The following is a 19246-nucleotide window of genomic DNA, read 5'->3' on the forward strand; positions in this document are numbered from 1 at the left end:
GGAAAACCAAGAGCAAGGCTGTTCAAAGCGTTGACAAAAGCAAGTGGAGATAAAGAGCAAAGGATAAAGCCAGTTTTTAAAAAGGTACCCAGCTATACAGTGACTTGAGTGCACAGCACACCTCTGCCCCTGTGGCAGATTTTGGAGTAGATTTGCAGGAAGCACAAACAGGAGGGTGAGCTCAGAGGCTAAAGGTGCTGGCTGCTATAGATATTCAAGATGCACAGGGTGAAAGCCATTTTAGACCTTTTGGGAGTAAAAGCGAGACGAAGCAGACATTCCACAAGTTATGGCCTTCCTCTGCTCAGGTTCCTTAGCATCCGTTCCTGTCACACAGGACCCTGACCCCTGGCTCAGCTCACTTCTGCCCTGTTTAGCCATGCCTTCCTTACATGTTATATTCCATACAGAAAACTATTTGCCACCCTCCAAATCACCAGGCCTTGACTCCATGCCACTGTGGGAGCTGGTTCATGTGCCAAAATGTTATCTCCTCTTCTCTCCATGTAGGAAATCACCCTTCAAGACCCAGCCCAAGTCAGGCTCCCTGCCACTGGATGGCTCCTCTCCTGTCTTGGAGCACGAACTCTGCTGTCTATCCCCTCACATGCTGCCTGCACCACTGTGTCCTGGTCTCTCACCCTGGAAGGGATACCCCTTGCAGACTCTACTCAGGTCTCCCTAAGAGGCCAACTGGGTCTATCACTCCTGCTGAGAACATTTTAATGGCTCCTTAGGTTCCGAGACAGAAGCAATATTATTACCTTTATACCCCAGGGGATCACGGCAAAGAAACAAGGGATTAAAATGGAACAAGCACAGATAAAGTAAGAAGAACCTGGAAGTCACTCTATACTACTTTACAGGTTTCACCCAGCAAAATATATTTTATAATATAACTGAGAAAAGTGTAATTAGTGGGAGTCACTTAAGAGCAGCTACGTATCTTGGAAGTTCAGTGAAGGGCTTAAAACATGTTTCTTCCATTAAGTAATAAAAATTTATCCAGAGAGAATGGGAATGCTTAACACTAGGGTTTCTAAGCTTTCAAATGTGATCACCCTTCCTAAGCATTCAGGTGGGCACTGAGAAGGCAGGCAAGCTTCCAATGTCATGACAAACCCTAGACACAAAACAGATCATAACTCAAAATGCTATTTGTCTTTGAAACTAAAGAGCAAGAGCCTATACAATTATTTCCAAATTTTTTCATGATCATTGTCACCAGCCATCTGTGGGTTGTGTGTGAACCATGTTGCGCACAGTAACCTCCTGAGGGGATAAGTCTGGCACTGGGAACTCTCTGTGGCACTCCCTATAGGTACTGACTGCCCAGGTGAGCTTCCCTCTTCCCTCTCAAGCTCTGCCTAAGATCCCACACAGTGCCTGAGATGGGTGTGACCTGCCAAGATGTCAATCAACCTGCTGACTGCAAGGCTCCGCCCATGAAACCTTACCCTTGCCTTTTTTAAAATTAATTTTTAAAATTTATTTATGACAGCGGAATGCATTACAATTCTTATTACACATATAGAGCAAAATTTTTTATATCTCTGGTTGTATACAAAGTATATTCACACCCATTCATGTCTTCATATATGTACTCTGGATAATAATGTCTATTACAATCCACCATAATATCTAATCCCATGCCCCCTCCATTCCACTCCCACCTCTCTGCCCTATCTAGAGTTTGTCTATTCCTCCCATGCTTCCGCTCCCTATGCTCCCGCTCCACTATGAATCAGCCTCCTGTATCGAAGAAAACATTTGGTATTTGGTTTTTTGGGATTGACTAACTTCACTTAGCATTATCTTCTCCAACTCCATCCATTTACCTACAAATGCCATGATTTTATTCTCTTTTATTGCTGAGTAATATTCCATTGGTATATATGCCACATTTTTTAATCTATTTATCTACTGAAGGGAATCTAGATTGGTTCCACAGTTTAGCTATTGTGAATTGTGCTGCTATAAAAATTGATGTGGCTGTATCCTGTAGTTAAGTCCTTTGGTCCTTTGGGTATAGACTGAGGAAAGGGATAGCTGGGTCAAATGGTGGTTCCATTCCCAGTTTTCCAAGGAATCTCATACTGCTTTCCATATGGGCTGCACCAACTTGCAGTCCCACCAGCAGTATATGAGCGTGCCTTTTTCCCCACATCCTCGCCAATACTTATTGTTGTTTGTCTTCATAATGTACCTCTGAGTGTTTGTGTTTTGTTATTTGTTAATTATTTGAGATATTAAGATTTAGGGTGGCTATTTAGGGGGGCTTGGATTCCTCTGGCAGAAGAACTCCCCAATGAGACACTGGCCGTCTTCCCCCCTGAAAATCATTATAAACCTAAATCTAAAGATTTAGATATGTGACTTTTCACATTTTAAGAACTGGTGTGGGAAAATGAAAGCCACTTTCCTGCCCTGACAGGAGGGCCCAGGACCTACCGTGCTACTGGTGAATCTGTTCGTGTAGGCCGTGATCACACCGCACTTGCTCCCAGTGAAGAGCTGGCAACCGTCAGGTACCCAAGCACAACTAGTCACCTTCAAAAAGGACAAATCAAAGAATGTAACATCTTCAAATTGTGAGAAGTACTTCTATTTCTCACAGCTATTTTAAAAATTACACAATCACAAAATTCCAGGTAAATGTTTTACTTGAGAAGATGGGGCAGGTGCCAGATATAATAGCACTTTCTGTAACTTTAAACCAAACATTTAAAAATTGTTTCCAGATCAAAAGGTATTACAAGGCCCCTGAGGTCATCTGTTCCCCAGCAGCTCAGCTAAATGGTCTAGGAGAGGTCAGACCCCAGTTTGAACGTGAGTGCATGTGTGAGTCTCACAGTGGTCAGCTTTCACTTTCACACAGCTCTCCCCTCTTCTTTTCTGGTGGAGAACAAAGTATATTCAACAAAGGCTTCGCTTCTGCCAGTCCTAAAGGCCCTTGAGTAGGAGAAGAAGTAAACATAATCATGAAGCAGAGAAGCTGGGGTCACTCTTTTGGTGCAAAATTCTTCAGTCCCAGCTGAGAAGGTACCATTCAAGCTCAGCTGGGTTCCCCACGTGGCTGGACAGGCCTCCTGTGGGCCCCAGCTGACACCCACTGCCCTATCCACAGCCTCTGACTGCAAATGCTCTGCCCCCAGGGCACCTCTGCTGCAGCCCATAGTCCCTCCCCACTTCACTAAGAAGATGGAGGTCATCAGCTACCTACTGCCTATTCCTCTTCTGACCTCCAATCCCTGTCTAGACCCACAACAGAACACTGGTCCTTATATCTTCAAACCATCTATTCTTGGACCTACAAAAATGTTTAAGTCTCTGCTACATTAGAAAATTACTTTCTTTGATCATGATTCTTCTTTACTCATAATAAATTATGGATCCATTGGATCCACTTTTATTTTTTGAGTTTCTTTCTTCACTAGTTGTAACTATTTGTAAGTACTGCTACCTAATAAATTTTATTCTTTCAAAGAAATTTACTTTAAAAAATATAGAGAATAGCTGGGTGTGGTGGTGCAAGCCCATCATCTCAGATATTTAGGACACTGAGGCAGGAGGATCACAAGTTAGAGGCCAGCCTGGGCAACTTTATTGGGACCTTGTTTCAAAATAAAAATAAAAAGGGTTGGAAATGCAGCCCAGTGGTAGCACACCTCTGGGTTTAATCCTTAGTTAAACAAACAAACATAAATCATATGTGTGTGTATGTGTGTGTGTGTGTGTGTGTATGTGTGAGATATGTCATATATATATGCACACACATAGAGAATAAAACATGTATTATAAATGTATATAAGAAAACTCATTCTCTTACAATTACCATACTGATCCACTGAAGTCTTTTCTAAACCTAAAAGGACTGTGATCTTATTTTTCCTAAATCTTGAAACATTTTGCTATTTCATTGTTCTAGGAATCATTTTGTCACTACTCATCAGTTATTCCTAACTATGCTAAAAACATAAGAACAAAATTAGAGATGATGGAGTGATCTCCTAGAAGGATAACACAATGAGGGAAATGAACTGTGCCATCTTTTGGTTTCCTTACTGCATTGTCCAAAGTACAGAGTGATCTTTCAAGAAGGCACAAAGGAAGGTGGACACACCATTTCTGGAGTCTGCTTTTGGCTTTCACTGAAAAGCTAAGAAATCAGAATTTTTCATTTTCTACCAGTAACAACAAAGAGAAGGAAAGTGAAAGAGAAAGAAGCCTCTTACAGTTAGGAGACTAATCACAAGATGAGGGCAAGGTGCCAGCAACGCCCTAGATTCTCGGCAGTGATGAGAGTGATCACCTAAGTCAGATCTCAGAGTGAGTCTCCATATGGTGGTATTCTAGATGAATTTTTCAAACTGAAGAACAAATGAGCAAACAGCATATCTATTTTTTTTAGCATATCTATTTTTTTTTTAAATTTATTTATTCTAATTTGTTATACATGACAGGAGAATGCATTTCAATTCATAGTACACATATAGAGCACAATTTTTCATGTCTCTGTTTGTACACAAAGTAGAGTCACACCATTCGTGTCTTCATACATCTACTTAGGGTAATCACGTCCGTCTCATTCCACTGTCTTTCCTTCCCTCCCTTCCCTTTGCCCTATCTAAAGTTCCTCCATTCCTCCCACCCCCGCCATCCCCATGGATTAGCATCCAAATATCAGAGAAAACATTCGGCCTTTATTTTTTTTTTTGATATGTATATATTTTTGGTTGTAGTTGAACACAATACCTTTATTTTATTATTATTATTATTATTAATATTTTATTATTTTTATGTGGTGTTGACGATCAAACCCAGCGCCTCATATGTGCTAGGTGAGCACTCTACCGCTGAGCCACAATCCCAGTCTCTTGGCCTTTGGGTTTTTGGGATTGGCTTGCTTCACTTAGCATGATATTCTCCAACTCAATCCATTTACATGCAAATGCCATGACTTTATTCTCTTTTAATGCTGAGTAATATTCCATTGTATATGTATACCAGTTTCTTTATCCATTCATCTATTGAAGGGCATCTAGGTTGGTTCCAAAATTTAGCTATTATGAATTGTGCTGCTATAAACATTGATGTGGCTGTGCCCCTGTAGTATGCTGTTTTTAAGTCCTTTGGGTATAAACCAAGTAGTGGGATAGCTGGGTCAAATGGTGGTTCCATTCCAAGTTTTACAAGGAATCTGATTTCCATATTGGCTACACCAATTTGCAGTCCCACCAACAATGAATGAGTGTTCCTTTCTCCCTACATCCTTGTCAACTGTTCTTATTGTTTGTATTCTTAATAGCTGCCATTCTGACTGGAGTGAGATGAAATCTTAGAGTAGTTTTGATTTGCATTTCTCTAATTACTAGAGACGTTGAACATTTTTTCATATATTTGTGATTGATCATATATCATCTTGTGAGAAGTGTCTGTTCAGTTCCTTGGCCCATTTATTGATTGGGTGATTTGTTTTTTTGGTGTTAGTTTTTTGAGTTCTTTATATATCCTGGAACATGCTCTTTCTGATGTGTGTATGGTAAGAATTTGCTCCCATTCTGTAGGCTCTATTCACCTCACTGTTTCTTTTGCTGAGAAGAAGCTTTTCAGTTTGAATCCATCCTTTATTGATTCTTGATTTTATTTCTTGTGCTTTAGGAGTCTTGTTAAGGAATTCAGGGCCTAATCCAACATGAAGAATTGGGCCTATTTTTCTTCTATTAGGTGCAGGGTCTCTGGACTAATTCCTAGGTCCTTGTTCCACTTTGAGTTGAGTCTGCAAACAACATACTCTAAAGATAAAATGAAGTGTGGTCTCCTGACCCGTTTGTCAATTCACTGGAAATACTTGATCATGCAATATTTTACAACAAGAATCTGGACCATCCCTTTTTGTTAAAAAGACTTAGGAGAGTATTTGCTCATCTTTTATGGTGTTTGTTTACCAAATTTTACATGACACAAATAATATATATTATATGATATATATACCATTATATAATATTACACACACACACACACACACACACAGAACACAGAAAGACAAATACTACAAGATGTTGTGGATTCTAAAAGAGTTGAGCTTGTGGCAGCAGAGAGTAGAAGTACGGTCGCCAGGGCTGGGGTGGGAAGACGGTCACCCTGGCTGAAGGGGACAGAGGCTTGGCTGTCCAGGATGACAGAGCTCTGGAGGCGTGGTGTGCGCCATGGGGTCTGCAGTGAGCAGGACTTCATTACGTACTTGGAATTAGTTCAGTACATCTTAAAATGTTCCCATCTTACACATAAATTAATTGTGGTAATCACTTCATAAAGTGTATCAAAACATCACGTTGTGTACCTTAAACATAAATAGGTTTTATTTATCAATTACACTTCAATAAAGCTGGAAAAAATATAAAAACAAGATCTATATTTAAAACAACCTTGCAAAAACAGTTTGATAAACACTTGTCTTTGTACTGAATAAGATATATCAGTGAATTGAAAAGCTTAAGGTCATTGCTTCTTTGTCCTTTCTTCATATTAAGTCTACCTAATGAGTTAATCAGTAATAGCCAACTCTTAAACAAGTAGAAGGAATTCCTAGTAATAGAAGGCATAAAGATTTTGACTGAAAAATCATGGTAAGTGTCTTTGCTTTAGCATTCAGTTAATGGTGATAAAGATTTGAAGATTTCATTTGCACTTCTTCACCTTCTCCCTGGAAAGTCTAGATTGTAAATCCAGATAACTGTTGTCAGCAGGGAGATGCACCTGGTCATAATCTAATCATGTTAATGCAAAACACATCTGACTCCCACTGTGCCTGTGTTTCGCTCTTCACCCCCATCCATAACAGTTCCAAAAAGGAGTCAGTGAGACACGCATGCTTACTCCTCAGTAGATTCTGTGTTTCCAGTGCCAGCTCATTTTCATGCCAGCTCTGTGATGATTTATGGTGATAAATTGCTTGTATTCAGACATATATCTCTGTCTGCATCAAATGCTTTGATAAATGTAGCTGATATGTTTCAAAACTAAAAAGAATTCTTATTAAAATCTGAGTAGGCCGTTTTTCACGGTTCCTTTCCTCTTTGCTTGTCAGCTTACTGGAAAACCAGAAAGCAAAGGGTGACATCCTCTCAGCTTATGCCAACCAGTCTCTGCTCCCCTTGCTCCACCACCAGAAACTTCCCCACAGTAGCTCACCCTGTCCCTAAAGAGCTCAGGGAATGCAGGACATCCTAGGGCATAGGAACAGTCTTGTTGCCTAGAGGATGGATGAGAGAACGGTAGGAGAACTTCCCATAGACAGAGAAGGGAGACTGTGCGCTCAGTCAGAGCCTACGGCAGCTGCAGCAGTGCTACGCATCTACACGACAGTTACAGTTGACAAACTTCAAATGTTGGAAATGTTTTCATAACTGCTCTTTAAGGGTAGCATGAGTACTACTCTCCCAGTTTTAAAGAAGAAGAAAGACACCCCAGCTTGGAAAGGCTGAGTCATATGCCAAAGACTACATGGTTAAAAAATAAGAAAGCCAGGAATCCAGAGCAGATCACAGGGCCTGAGGCCCAGTATTCTGCTACTTCACCATGCTGAGTGCCCAGTCCACTTAGGAAAAGTCAGGTGACCAAGATGGCGCTATGGTTAAAGTAAATGACCTAGTGACAAAGGCAAGTGAACAGGGAAGAAAGCAGTGCCAGTTCTGCTCACAGGCCATTATGATAACCCTCTCAACAAGGAAGTGGATGGAGAACAATAGTGGGTACAGTTCAAAGAACAGGGCAGACACCAATTCCTCAACAACACTACTTAAGGATATTTAAACAAGCTGCTGTGCTCTGGCTCCTTTGGAAAGCATGGTATTTAATCACTATAAAGTGTTCCACAGAATGGTTTACCTGGTACTGCTGTGAGCTCTGTATGAAGTTCACTGGCGGCTCACTTTGCTTACTCTTCAACCTTAAGATATTGTCAGCATACCCCCAGCTCAGGATGGCCGACCACTGAATGTCAGTACTGTTCATGCTTCTCACACCTCCAGGGAGAGGAGAAAGAAAAGTATCAAACTGTCACTTCTCAGTAGTTATGTGACAGCCCCCCCCAAAAGCAGGTTAAAGGCTAAAGAAGTTTTTATAAAACACAATGATTATCAATTGCACTTGATTCATGTTCTGAGACACCATTCCTAAAAAAACAACAACAAAGGCAAACTACTTAAATAACTTTCTAAATGCCAGTGTGGAAAGGTCAGTATAAAAGCTTTTAATGTTAGAAGGAGAACTTTGCTAGGAGAAAAGACCCTTCTATCCAGGGAGGGGATGTGACCCTGTCAGCTGCAGCATGAAACACGGCAGCCCTTCATTTTAGGGGCTTCTCTTCTCTTCTACTTTAACAACATAGTATTGAGCGCTTTTGGCAAAAGATCTAGAAATTGTGACCTCTTTTCTCAGTACTGTTTGTAATTCACAGTTTGTTGCTATAATGGTAAACACGGCATGAATGCTGTACATGGGACTGTCCTTGAAACCTACAGTGCTTTAAAACTAGTTTGAGGGATTTCAGGAAGAGAGAAGTGCTCCATGCACTCTAGTCTTCCGCAGGACTCCTAGCATGTGGACAGCACAAACAGTTCTTGAATGAATCAACAATACATTGAAAATACAATTCACAGATTTCTTTTTGTTTTGTAGGTTTAGTAACCAAATATAGGCATCAGTTTCACAACAAAGGAATTGGGATATACTTATATTCAGCTCCTCTGAATATGAGCTGCTAGAGAAAGGAGCGCCCTATCCTAAGACTTGTGTCCTCTCATTATCTACTAGAACGCCCAGCCTGTGGCAGGTGCCCAAGTAACCAAGTTTCTCATTGACAAGTTTTCTCTCTTTAGAAAACAAATTTCACCTAACACAGCAGCGAATCTTAAAAAGACTTTCCAAGGAAACTGTTTTTTCAGCACCTGTAGGCTTAGACCCAGAAATTCCAATGCTGATGCACGGTGCCCGAGGGGGACCCAAGCCAGAGCTGTGGAAAAAGCACTTCAGACAATTCTGAGGCACAGTTTTCAAGAAACTGGCTTAAGATCATTAAAACCATCTCAGTTAGCTGCCATTGGTTACACGTATAACTAAGCAAAATCTCAGAGCTTTTTCATGTCAGTGCTGAGTGTGTCCAGCTGTGATTAGGCCCCCTAACTTTCACTTGCAGGCTGCAGTCCCTCTCAGTAAATGGCCTCTGGAATGTCTATGTGGACTGTTATGTGTCAGGTTCATGCAATGACACTGAGAGTCCTTGGCCCAGGGTATCCAGTGTCTGATGGCCACTTACTAAACACTTAGGATGAGCCATGCCCTGTGCTAATCATTCCTGTGCATTATTTCTTTGAATCTTCACAGTAAATTACTCTGGGACAGAAGAAATTTTACTTCCCCCATTTTATAGGCTAAAAGCCAGGATGTGAAAAATATTGAGTAATTAGCAAAGCTGGGCACAAACTCTGGGCTCTGTGCTTCCAGAGCTCTTAGCTGGACGCACTTCTCTGCACACATCAAGGTGCTAACAAATCCAAAATATAGTGTGTGGGGAAGTCAAGTGTAATTTGAGTGAACACAGCTATTGAGGAAACACACTGAGAGCTTGGGACTACAGTGGCATAAATAAGATAGGTTGAGAATTATATGGGAAACATCTATATCCAATAATGCTAAGTGATAATACTAATAGAGATAAACCCCGGTGCACTCTAATTTCTTTAAAGGTAAATAATTTACACATCTTAGTATTTTAAACCTTATTAGCAGTGATTAGTTACATTGCCTCATAATTATTTATAATACACTAGTGAGAATAAACCACTGACATCCCAGGCATTTCAATTAAGTAGACTGAACTTGTCCTAACTTGCTAAACTGAGATGAAATGGTATGCATGCTCCCTATTCCCAGCAACTATGAGAACTATCCTTCATTCTGTGAAAGAATAAGAGTGAGCCTGAAAGAACCATGGACCATTAGGCACACGTAACTTCTTCAGGTGGCCTGTTCGGCCTGGGTGCTGGCACCCTTGTACATGATGCTGGGGAAGATTGCGAGCAGGACTTCCCCGAGGAGCACTGTGCATGGAAGGTAAGGTTAAATGCTAACAGTGCTACCTGCCAAGGGCATTGGGTCACAGGCTGGCTTCCAGGTAAGTCTGTATACAGCCCGTCATGAGTCACTGTCCTCAGTCATTTCAGAGCTCACGCCTCGGCCTCATAGGTGGGGAATATTTTTTGCATCTAATGAAACAGTCAATATGGAAGGATTGAGGGACTGCTTAGTGGAGAATGTCCTACTTCCTCCCTATCTAGGTGACATTTGACACACAAATGGGTCCTGCTACACAGCACTCTTCATGTGTCACTGTCACTAAGTTGGCACTGGGGAATCAGAAAAGCCCTGATTTTCATGCATTCATGTCTCAAAGCCTACTTCCATGGCTCTCCTAATTCCTTTGTTTTATTTTGCTTGTGGTTTAAACTTGTGGCTCCATCTTCTGAGGTTTGAGATTTGTCTTTTAAATACATCTGTCTACTGTGGGGTTTAAGAGGCTCAAAGTGAACATTTCTATCAAATTGGTAACACTTTCATCCTGTGAGCATGACCATCTATCTTCATCTCTTTCCAACTCCTCCTTTCATTTTAAATGGGACTGCATTTAATTTTCATGTTTTTCATATGTTACATTAAGTAACTACATACACAAGCAGAGTTTTCCACCAAGGACGGAGAAAACTTTAGAAGTCACACAAAACAGCAGCATAGGTGAGCTGGAAACATTCTAATGAAAGATGTCCCCAGATTGATTTTCATTGTTTTATTTTACCTTGTTCCTTGCTGTAAGTCATCAGAAGACAGAAATTTCGGGACAAACCACAGATTGCTCTGGTGGGCAGAGCCTGGAGAGAACCGAACCGTTCTCCATGGGGCTGGCTGAAGCAGACCACAGGCACAGGAGCGCTGGGGGAGCCCACATACTCTCCCCACTTTAAGCCTTTAATCCATGACAAAGGGCTCTACAACCAAGGAAAACGAAAAGTGTGATTTTTTTTTAAATATAGTAAATACAGAAATTACTTCTAATTTAAATCCTAAACAAGGAAAACAATCTGATCATAAGTTCTTTGAGGACAAGAAGTATTTTACATATTTTTACTTCCCTATGTTTAGCATGTAAGAACACGTTCCTTATTTGATTTTTATTCTGTGGCTCTAGTCCAGCCTGCATGAAAATTTCTGGCTAAAAATTCAAAATCCCTTGAAATTTGAGCAGAGGAGAAAAAAAAGTTTACTAAGGCATATTTCTTTCAGGTTAGCTGAAATACCTAAGCTGAAGTGGATGCCTATAGGGGACTGTAATGTGGAAGATAAGCCAAAAGTACATATGAAAGCTACAAATTAAGACCACATGTGGCACAGACAAGCTCACTCAACTGTGAGCTCCTGGAAGACAGGGGCCACCATGGACTTCTCCATGTGCCTGGGATCAGTCCCTCAGTGGATGCTTGTGACTGAATGGAAGGGCTTATCAGCACAGCACATGGAAGGGACTAGAGCACCCAGTCCTCCAGAAAGTGCTAAGAAGTTCTAGAGAATCAGAGTTACCCCAGAGCAGAAGAGGTGGGCTCAAAGAAAGGAAGGGTATAGGGAAGATGTTGAGGGGGAACACTAGTGCCTGCGCGTGAATAGTGACTGAAATACTTCCTCTATTTTTAGTGAAAACCAGAGTTGAGAGGAAAAACAAAAAGGGAAGAACCAGGCCCTTTTAGTATCTCTCCCAAAAATTCTGCTCTTTCCATGGTCTTTTCTTTTATTGTTTTAGACTCTATTAATCTTTTATTTTCCAATGGTTTTTTATTTTTTTTAATTTACAAGTTTAGTTGTTTTGCTTTCAACTTTTCAAATGTAAATCTAATAGAAATAACATACTAAGCAAGTTTCAGTAATTTACACACACACACACATACACAATACCTATAAATATCTTCAATAAGTAAATTTATTTATGTTATTTTCCAAATGAATGAAAAATCAGGCATCACTGACCTACAGACTCTCTTCTTTAAAAAAGGCACAGCAGTCAGAGTTCTGCTTCTTCTGTTGGGCCATTACTGGGGCAGAGTGTTTGTTTTGAGATCGGGTCTCACTGTGTTGCCTAGGCAGGTCTCCAACTCCTTCCCTTCTCCGCCTCTCAATAACTGGGACAACAGACACAGGCTACCACGCCCAGCTTAATATATAGTTTTAAGTGGCATCCAGTGGTCTGGAAACAGTGAACATCCCTGGGAAAGCTGAGGAGCTTCAGAAATGCTCACACTAGGACTGGGAGGTCAACATCAGGTATTCTGAGAACCTCTCTTTTTTCTTTTTTTTGGTGTTGGGGACCAAACCCATGGCCTCATGCATAGTAGTAGCAAGTGCTCTATCACTAAGCTATATCCCCAGTCCTTCTTATTTTTTATTTTGAGACAGAGTCTTGCTAAGTTGCTGATGTTGGCCTTGAACTTGCAATCCTCCTGTCTCAATCTTCTAAATCACTGGGATTACAGGTGTGTGCCACTGCAACCAACTAAGCTCTCTTTTCTAAGTCTTTAGCCTATGAATGCTGAAACTGAGAAAAAGTGGTGCTAAGTTCTAGTTATGCTTTATCACTCATAACTCCTTGCCTCAAGAATCCTTTCTTGTGAATCGCAGAGTTTAAACTTTTGTTTTTCAATTACATGCAAAGATACATGGCAACTGCTTTATGTCAGAGTCAGCAAGAAGGAAGAACACTTTACTGAAATGCTTCTCATCTAGCTCTGGTTGTTTTTAACTATCACAATGAACTGAAATCCACAGAAGTGACAGGTCATCTGGCTGATCCCCGTAAGTCCAAGGACTGGGTTTCAGAGCTGGTGGCTTAGGTCTGAACTCTATGCAGACACCACCTGAGGGCCAAGGAGAGACCCTGAGGAAGCTTTCACAATGCTTCAAATATAGAGAAGTAGTGGCCTAAATGCATGACATGTCAGCCAGAAGTACGGACAAGCCAAACTCTAAAGAACTTGCAACTGAGAAGACATTATTTTGAAAAATAGTGACTGTCTGTCAGGCACCATCCTAGGAGCTGAAAATACTGTAATGAGCAAGACAAAGTCCTTTTCCATGGAGTTTCCATCAAGTAGGGCTGTGGGGGACAGAGAGTCAATAGATACAGACAGTGTGTGCCATGGAGCAAAACAAGAAGGGGAGGCAGAATGACAGAGCTGCTGTTTTAGATACTAGGGTTGGAAAAACAGGAATGCTGGGGCAGAGACCTGAGTGCAGTGAGGGCCAACCTGGATCCATCTGGGATTGGTCCTTCCGGGGGGAGGACAGACAGCATGAAGGTCCTGAGGTGGCAACGAGGCAAGTTGGTAACACATCCCACTGCCATTAGACACACTGCCAAATTTCCATATGTAGGTCAACTTAAGATGGCTCATTAACAATAAGTACAGTAGTAAATTAGGTGGCATTTATAATTTTAAGATACCTATTGTTAAATTATTTTGACAAGAAAAAGCAATGGATTATTGTTAAAAATAGCAACTATGGTAATGATTTGTAAAGCTTCAAAAACACAAAATAAAAATATGCCTTTTTAACATGAAAAACAACATTGTGATTTGGTTTTAGCAAAACAAGAATGCCCAACATATTAATGATTTATAATTGAATCTTAATAGTTTAATGAGTTTGTTTGCATTTAACATGCACATTTGACATATATGAGCATAAAGAGTTTATTTCTAGTATGCAGATATATTTGAGCCATATTATTATATAAAACTGTCAAAACAAGGTTTGTGGAAATCTTTTTCTCTGAAAACGGGCACAGCTCCCTGTAGCTGAGAGCCACTGCTAATCCCTCTCTAAGGTCCCTTCCCCGACTGTCTTATTTCCACTGGCCTCCTGCAAACTCTTGCAGCACTCTACAGTTCACGTTCTAACCTCTTCTACTGCTTTTATATGAATAACTTAATTGAAGATTAAGGCTTGCTTGATTTTTCTATTTCAAAGAAAAATTATATCTACTTCCTATTATCAGAGGCTATACTTTTTATCATTACAATTTGGGAGGCCCAAGAAATTTGTAAAGTTCCCCAGTAAGTGTAAACCAAAACAGTCACACCTCTGGCCAGTGCTCTTTTTTGTTGTGGTGGTGCTGAAGCTTGAACTCAAGACTGAGGGCGTGCTAGGCGGGGTTCTACCACTGAGCCCCATGCCAGCCCTTAAGCTTATGGCTTAAGATGACAACCAGGCCCAGATTGTGTGTTCCACGGGCATCCTCATGTGTCACTGTACGCCAGTCTTGAGGGCTCCTCTCCTCTTCCTATGTGTCGCACCCTGGGAGGGTTTCCCTCGTAATAACCCTTCTTTGTCTTCCCCAAGGGAGGCCATAGTCTGACATGACCAATTCTTTCCCTCTGAGCTTGAAGGCACTCTTTTTCTCTCAGTGGCACAGCATTTACCACACATAGGATACTGCTTTAGCTGCCTGAGCCTTCTTGCAGGGCTGTTCACACCCAAGACCACGCCTATTCATTTCTGGGCCTCCAGAGCCCACATGAGGGCATAGAACCATAGGAGTCCCATCAGGTTTTGCTGAATTCTACTAAAATATGAGTGACATACCGGACAGGTAATTTCTTTGACCTGCTCCCGGGTCTCCCTGAAAGCAAACTGTACTAACAGCCCCACAGCAGCTGGAAGTTCTCCTTCAATGTTGAGTTTGGCTCCAGGTCTATTGGCATGGGCTGTGTGGAACAGCTGACGAGGGGTCTGCCCATAGGTTTTTATCATGGTCTCTAGGGCTCGTCTCTGAACTGGATCTTCAACTGCAGAGACATCCATTCCAAAATACGTCTGCAGGGTGAAAGAGCAAAAGAGCATAAGACATCCGATGAGCAAGACTTGGCTTGGTGACAAAGGGAAACCACATTGGTTTTATTCTTTAGACAATGGCTTGCTCCTCTCTATTTCAAATGCAAATGATTTAATCAGGTTAGCTACCTATTAATGGTCTGAGATCAGAATAGGAATAATCAATGTCTCTAAATGAGTGAATTAAAAACAATGTATCTTATTTGATGCTAACTAGGTTTGTTAATAAAACAATTTAAATTTAATGCCTGAGAATATCGTACAAGATTTCATGTATAATATGAAACTACTAAAGAAGTTGCTGTCCAAAGTAATATATAATAAAAGGAATAACTGAAGTTAAAATACAATGAAAATTGCAAGTGGCCCCTGGTGAGTAGCAATGAAAGCTCCAAGCCTGTTGACGGAAGGGGTGCTATTTTGTGTTTCTTGGGTGGCCACACTTTGAGGTCAGGTGGAGGTGCTATGTGTTCACTCCTTCACATCCAAAGCTGGCAGCTGGCCACAGACCTGTCTCATGTTGTGCATACCCACGTGGACAGTCTAGCTTTTGGCATTAAGCCAGTCACAGCTGACTTTAATTTACATATCTGGGTAATAGCATTTCTATAAGCACCAAAATAAAATGCCAAAACACTTCAAGTTAAACAATCTTCATCTTTACTGCCCTCACTCTCTACCCCCAGCATCAGGGACCAATAGTCATTGCAAATGCCTGTTGAACTAGAGCCATTCACAGGGCTGCCTGACTGTATGTACTCAAAAAATCTGATGAGCTCCTTTCAAATTTATTTTACAATACTGCTTCTTTACATTTGGTGCTATAAGTTTCTAAGAGAACCCTGAATAATTATGAATGATGAATTAAGGAAGGTAAAAGGTGTTTCTATATGTCTTTTGGAAAAGTCAACATTTATTTGTATTTAATTGTATGGTAGCCATTATCCTAATATGAATTTGATTCCTCCCATAAGAGGTTGTTATTGTGATTCACACTTTATAAAAGTACACATTTAGGTACAGAGAGGTTAAGCCATCTGCCCAAGTGGTCCCACAAGTGGTAGAGTCAGAGTGGGGATCTGAACTCAATTCTGAATTCAGACTATGCACTTAATCACTACATCACCCCATGAGCTGAATGTTATTCAGCCCCTAGAAAAACAGTATAAACATTATCCTTTTACAAATACTGAAGACCCAGTGAATTAGTGAAAAACCTCCTAGTCAGGTGAAAACTTCCTTGCAGCTTCAGCCTTCAGATAGGTTTTTTCCAGGTACTTTTAATGTGATTTTATTTAAGAATAATTGAAAAGGTGCAAAAGTTCCTAACTGCTGTAAAAGTCAGTCGTATTTTAGGATCAAATATGAATGAAGCTCAAAAACTATATCTGAACCCTTCATTTTATACTCAGTGGGATTCAGGACATGTTATTCCAAAACACAGCAGCTAGGCACACTGAATGTTTTAAGCCAGAGAAAGGACTCTCTGATCTTCCCTGCAGCTGATCATGAAACCTAGAAAGGGTTTTTTGACCTTGCCTTGAAGCAGGTCAGAAGACCCTCCTGTGAGAGGTGCCCTCCCTCTCCAAATGGAAGAGCATCCTGAACTCCACAGTCAGGGTAGAGAACACACAGAGAGGACGGAGCCAGTAGGCCTCCCGATTTCCCCTCGTTTCTTGCATGAGGCTCAGACTTCTTTTATCTTATCCTACACCATGCTTCCCTTTCCATTAAACTCAGCATAAAAACACCGGGTTTAATCACTTTTGGGGTCTTCATTTTCTTAACATTCTTATGGCACATAAACTTCAAATGAGATAAATCTGAATGCCTTTCTCTTGTTACCTTTTTATTCCAGAAGCCTCAGTCAGTGATGGGTAAAAGGAAAAGGTCTTTTTCCTCCTCTACTACTATTTTGTATAAAATTATTATCTCCTTTTTCAAAATAAACTTTCCCAAAGCATATATCTTCTATTGGAATAGTCAATAAACCTGTCTTACTCTCTTTTCCAGACAATAAATCTCTTAAGGAATTTCATTTTATATAACCTTAGAAGTGCCCCAAATAATTACAGAGCAAAAGGGACTAAAGAGAATTTTATTTTTAGACTACTTTTTAGAATGAATCTCTGGCATAAATAAGCATAGGTATAGAGTTGTTTGTGCATTTTAGCTACATTTGTTATAAAACACTTATAAATTTGTCACAACCTATAGAGAAAATTACAGTTGGAGGGGAAGTCCAAGATCAGTCAACTTCAACCTGCTGATTTTAAAGTTAGGGAAGTCATGAGGTTAAACATCACATGCAGTGAATTAACAGTTAATCTCTGTACTTGTACTGAGTGACCCCTAGGCAGCATCAGCAAATATTGTTCTCATCATCAATTGCTTTTTAAACATTCTGCTTCTGGAGACATTTCCTTAAACAGGCCTCAGAAGAACCCCTCTTCCACAGCAGGGTACACCTATCTACCCCACCTCTCCTCCTAACCTCATCTACCCTCAATACCTCTGCACCCCAAAGCTAGCAAGAGAAAATGTTTCTTGAGTAGATAAGAGTTTCAAAATAAAAGGTTAGTCTATCCAACAACATAAAAAATACACGTGAAAGTGTTACAATTATACTTCTAGGAAATCACAGAAATAACCTCAAGGATATTAAACAGTTTCTAACTAAATATCCAACAGCATACTGGTAAAATAAATCACAGTCATACTTTGGAGTAGTAAGTAGCCATTAAAAATCACATGAAATGATATCTAGTGATCTGAGTAATTTAAGACTGATTGTTCAGGAGAGAAAAAGGGTACCCAACTATACTCATATTATTATACTACTGGAATAATGTACAGAAAAAAGTCTGGAAGATGGTTTTCATATTTCTCTTGGGATGGTGACATCAAACCTTATTTATAAATTTCTTCCTTTTGCCAGTCTGCGTGTTGTAATTTTCCTACCAAGGCACATGCAGTGTTTCTGTAATGAGGAAAAATGATGTTGTTTTCAAACAGAGCATGTGCGTAGGAGAGTGTGCCAGAAAAGAGTTAACATGGCAAGCTGACTGCTCTCCTTGGAAAGATGTGCTTGCCAGGCGGCCCGTGGCTGGTGTCTGGGAACCTGGCAGTCAGAGCCTTCCCACCACTGTGCCTACACTGCAGAACGCTGTGCATGCTGAACACCTGCTGTCCTCTGGGAGTCTGGAGCTCCAGCATGTGCAAAGCAGATGGTGCCTCTGTGTGACCAGCCCCGAAAGACTCTGGTGCTCAGTCTCTGACAAGCATCCTGGCAGACAATACTTCACGTGTATCACAACCTGTTGCTGGAGGAAGTGTGTTCTTGTGCTTCGCCAGGAGGAGACTGGAGGAGGTTCGTGCTGGCTTCCCCCAGACTGTGCCCCATGTTCCTCTTCCCTTTGCTGATTTTGCATTGTACCCTTCCCCATAACAAGCCTGATTTGCATGATAAGTCCTTAAGTCCACCTAGTAAATTACTGAACCTGGGGGTGGTTTGGAGGAACCTTTAACATGCACCTAAGATATTTCTTAAAAGTTGAAATATAAAACCTCAGAAATCTTGGGTAAAAATAATAACAAATCAGTATAATTGCCAATTATGTTTGATAAGTTGGGTATTTTAAAGAAACAGCCTACCAGATAACTAAAATATTTAGGTTCTCTCTTACATATGCGCAGATTATTGTAAGAGTCACTTACAGCAGGATGGAAAACATTGATGGCTTGAACAGAAGCCTTTCCCTTCTGCTTGTACCCGAACACCAAGTCAATCCAGTGACAGATGTTTTGGGACACATGGTCAGACTCTAGAGCCTGCCGGTGGATGAGGATAAAAAGGCGAGGATCGTTACGTGCCCACGGGGGAAGGTTGACGTGATTAACCCGTTCACCATTCTGACGCACACCAAAATCAAAACCTAAACGAGAAGATTAATATCAATGTTTACTTCCCAAAGCATGCTTCACTCAACGCACAAAGCAGGTCTCAAGAGTCTTGGCCTCAGCGGATGAGTACTCCCAAGCTAGAAGCTCTGACCTTTGCAGTAAGAAACACGACTGCTCGCTCACTTTCTGATTTACAGAGAGGGCTGTGTGCATAAATGCTGTCCGGATTAAATTTAAGATCTTTCAACTTGATCCATGTACCACTTTATACCCACATATTAGATGAAGAAAAAGTAGAAAACCACTGCCCACAAATTCCAAATTCCCATTAATCAAATCTTCAAATGAGATAAGTTCTTAAACATCTGGTCAATTGTAAACTTGATTAAAAACAAACTAAAGCTTT

At 40.8% G+C, this 19246-nt stretch overlaps 1 protein-coding gene across 9 annotated transcripts in view; it reads right to left on the reverse strand.

Annotated features, from left to right (window-relative positions):
• Positions 1–19246, reverse strand: part of Lyst (lysosomal trafficking regulator) — a 165948-nt gene that overhangs the window by 13631 nt on the left and 133071 nt on the right. For 8 of the 9 annotated variants that reach the window (XM_048800390.1, XM_048800391.1, XM_048800392.1 and 5 more), the window contains 5 exons: positions 18655–18872; positions 14689–14919; positions 10856–11045; positions 7891–8027; positions 2452–2550 (listed from right to left, as the gene is read on the reverse strand). In XM_048800390.1, coding sequence (XP_048656347.1) covers positions 2452–2550; positions 7891–8027; positions 10856–11045; positions 14689–14919; positions 18655–18872 — 875 coding nt within the window. The remainder of the gene's footprint in view (positions 1–2451; positions 2551–7890; positions 8028–10855; positions 11046–14688; positions 14920–18654; positions 18873–19246) is intronic. The other variant, XM_048800397.1, reaches the window with a different exon arrangement.

The sequence above is a fragment of the Marmota marmota genome, unplaced genomic scaffold (assembly GCF_001458135.2).
Source record: "Marmota marmota marmota unplaced genomic scaffold, marMar, whole genome shotgun sequence".
In the NCBI taxonomy this organism is placed as follows: domain Eukaryota; kingdom Metazoa; phylum Chordata; class Mammalia; order Rodentia; family Sciuridae; genus Marmota; species Marmota marmota.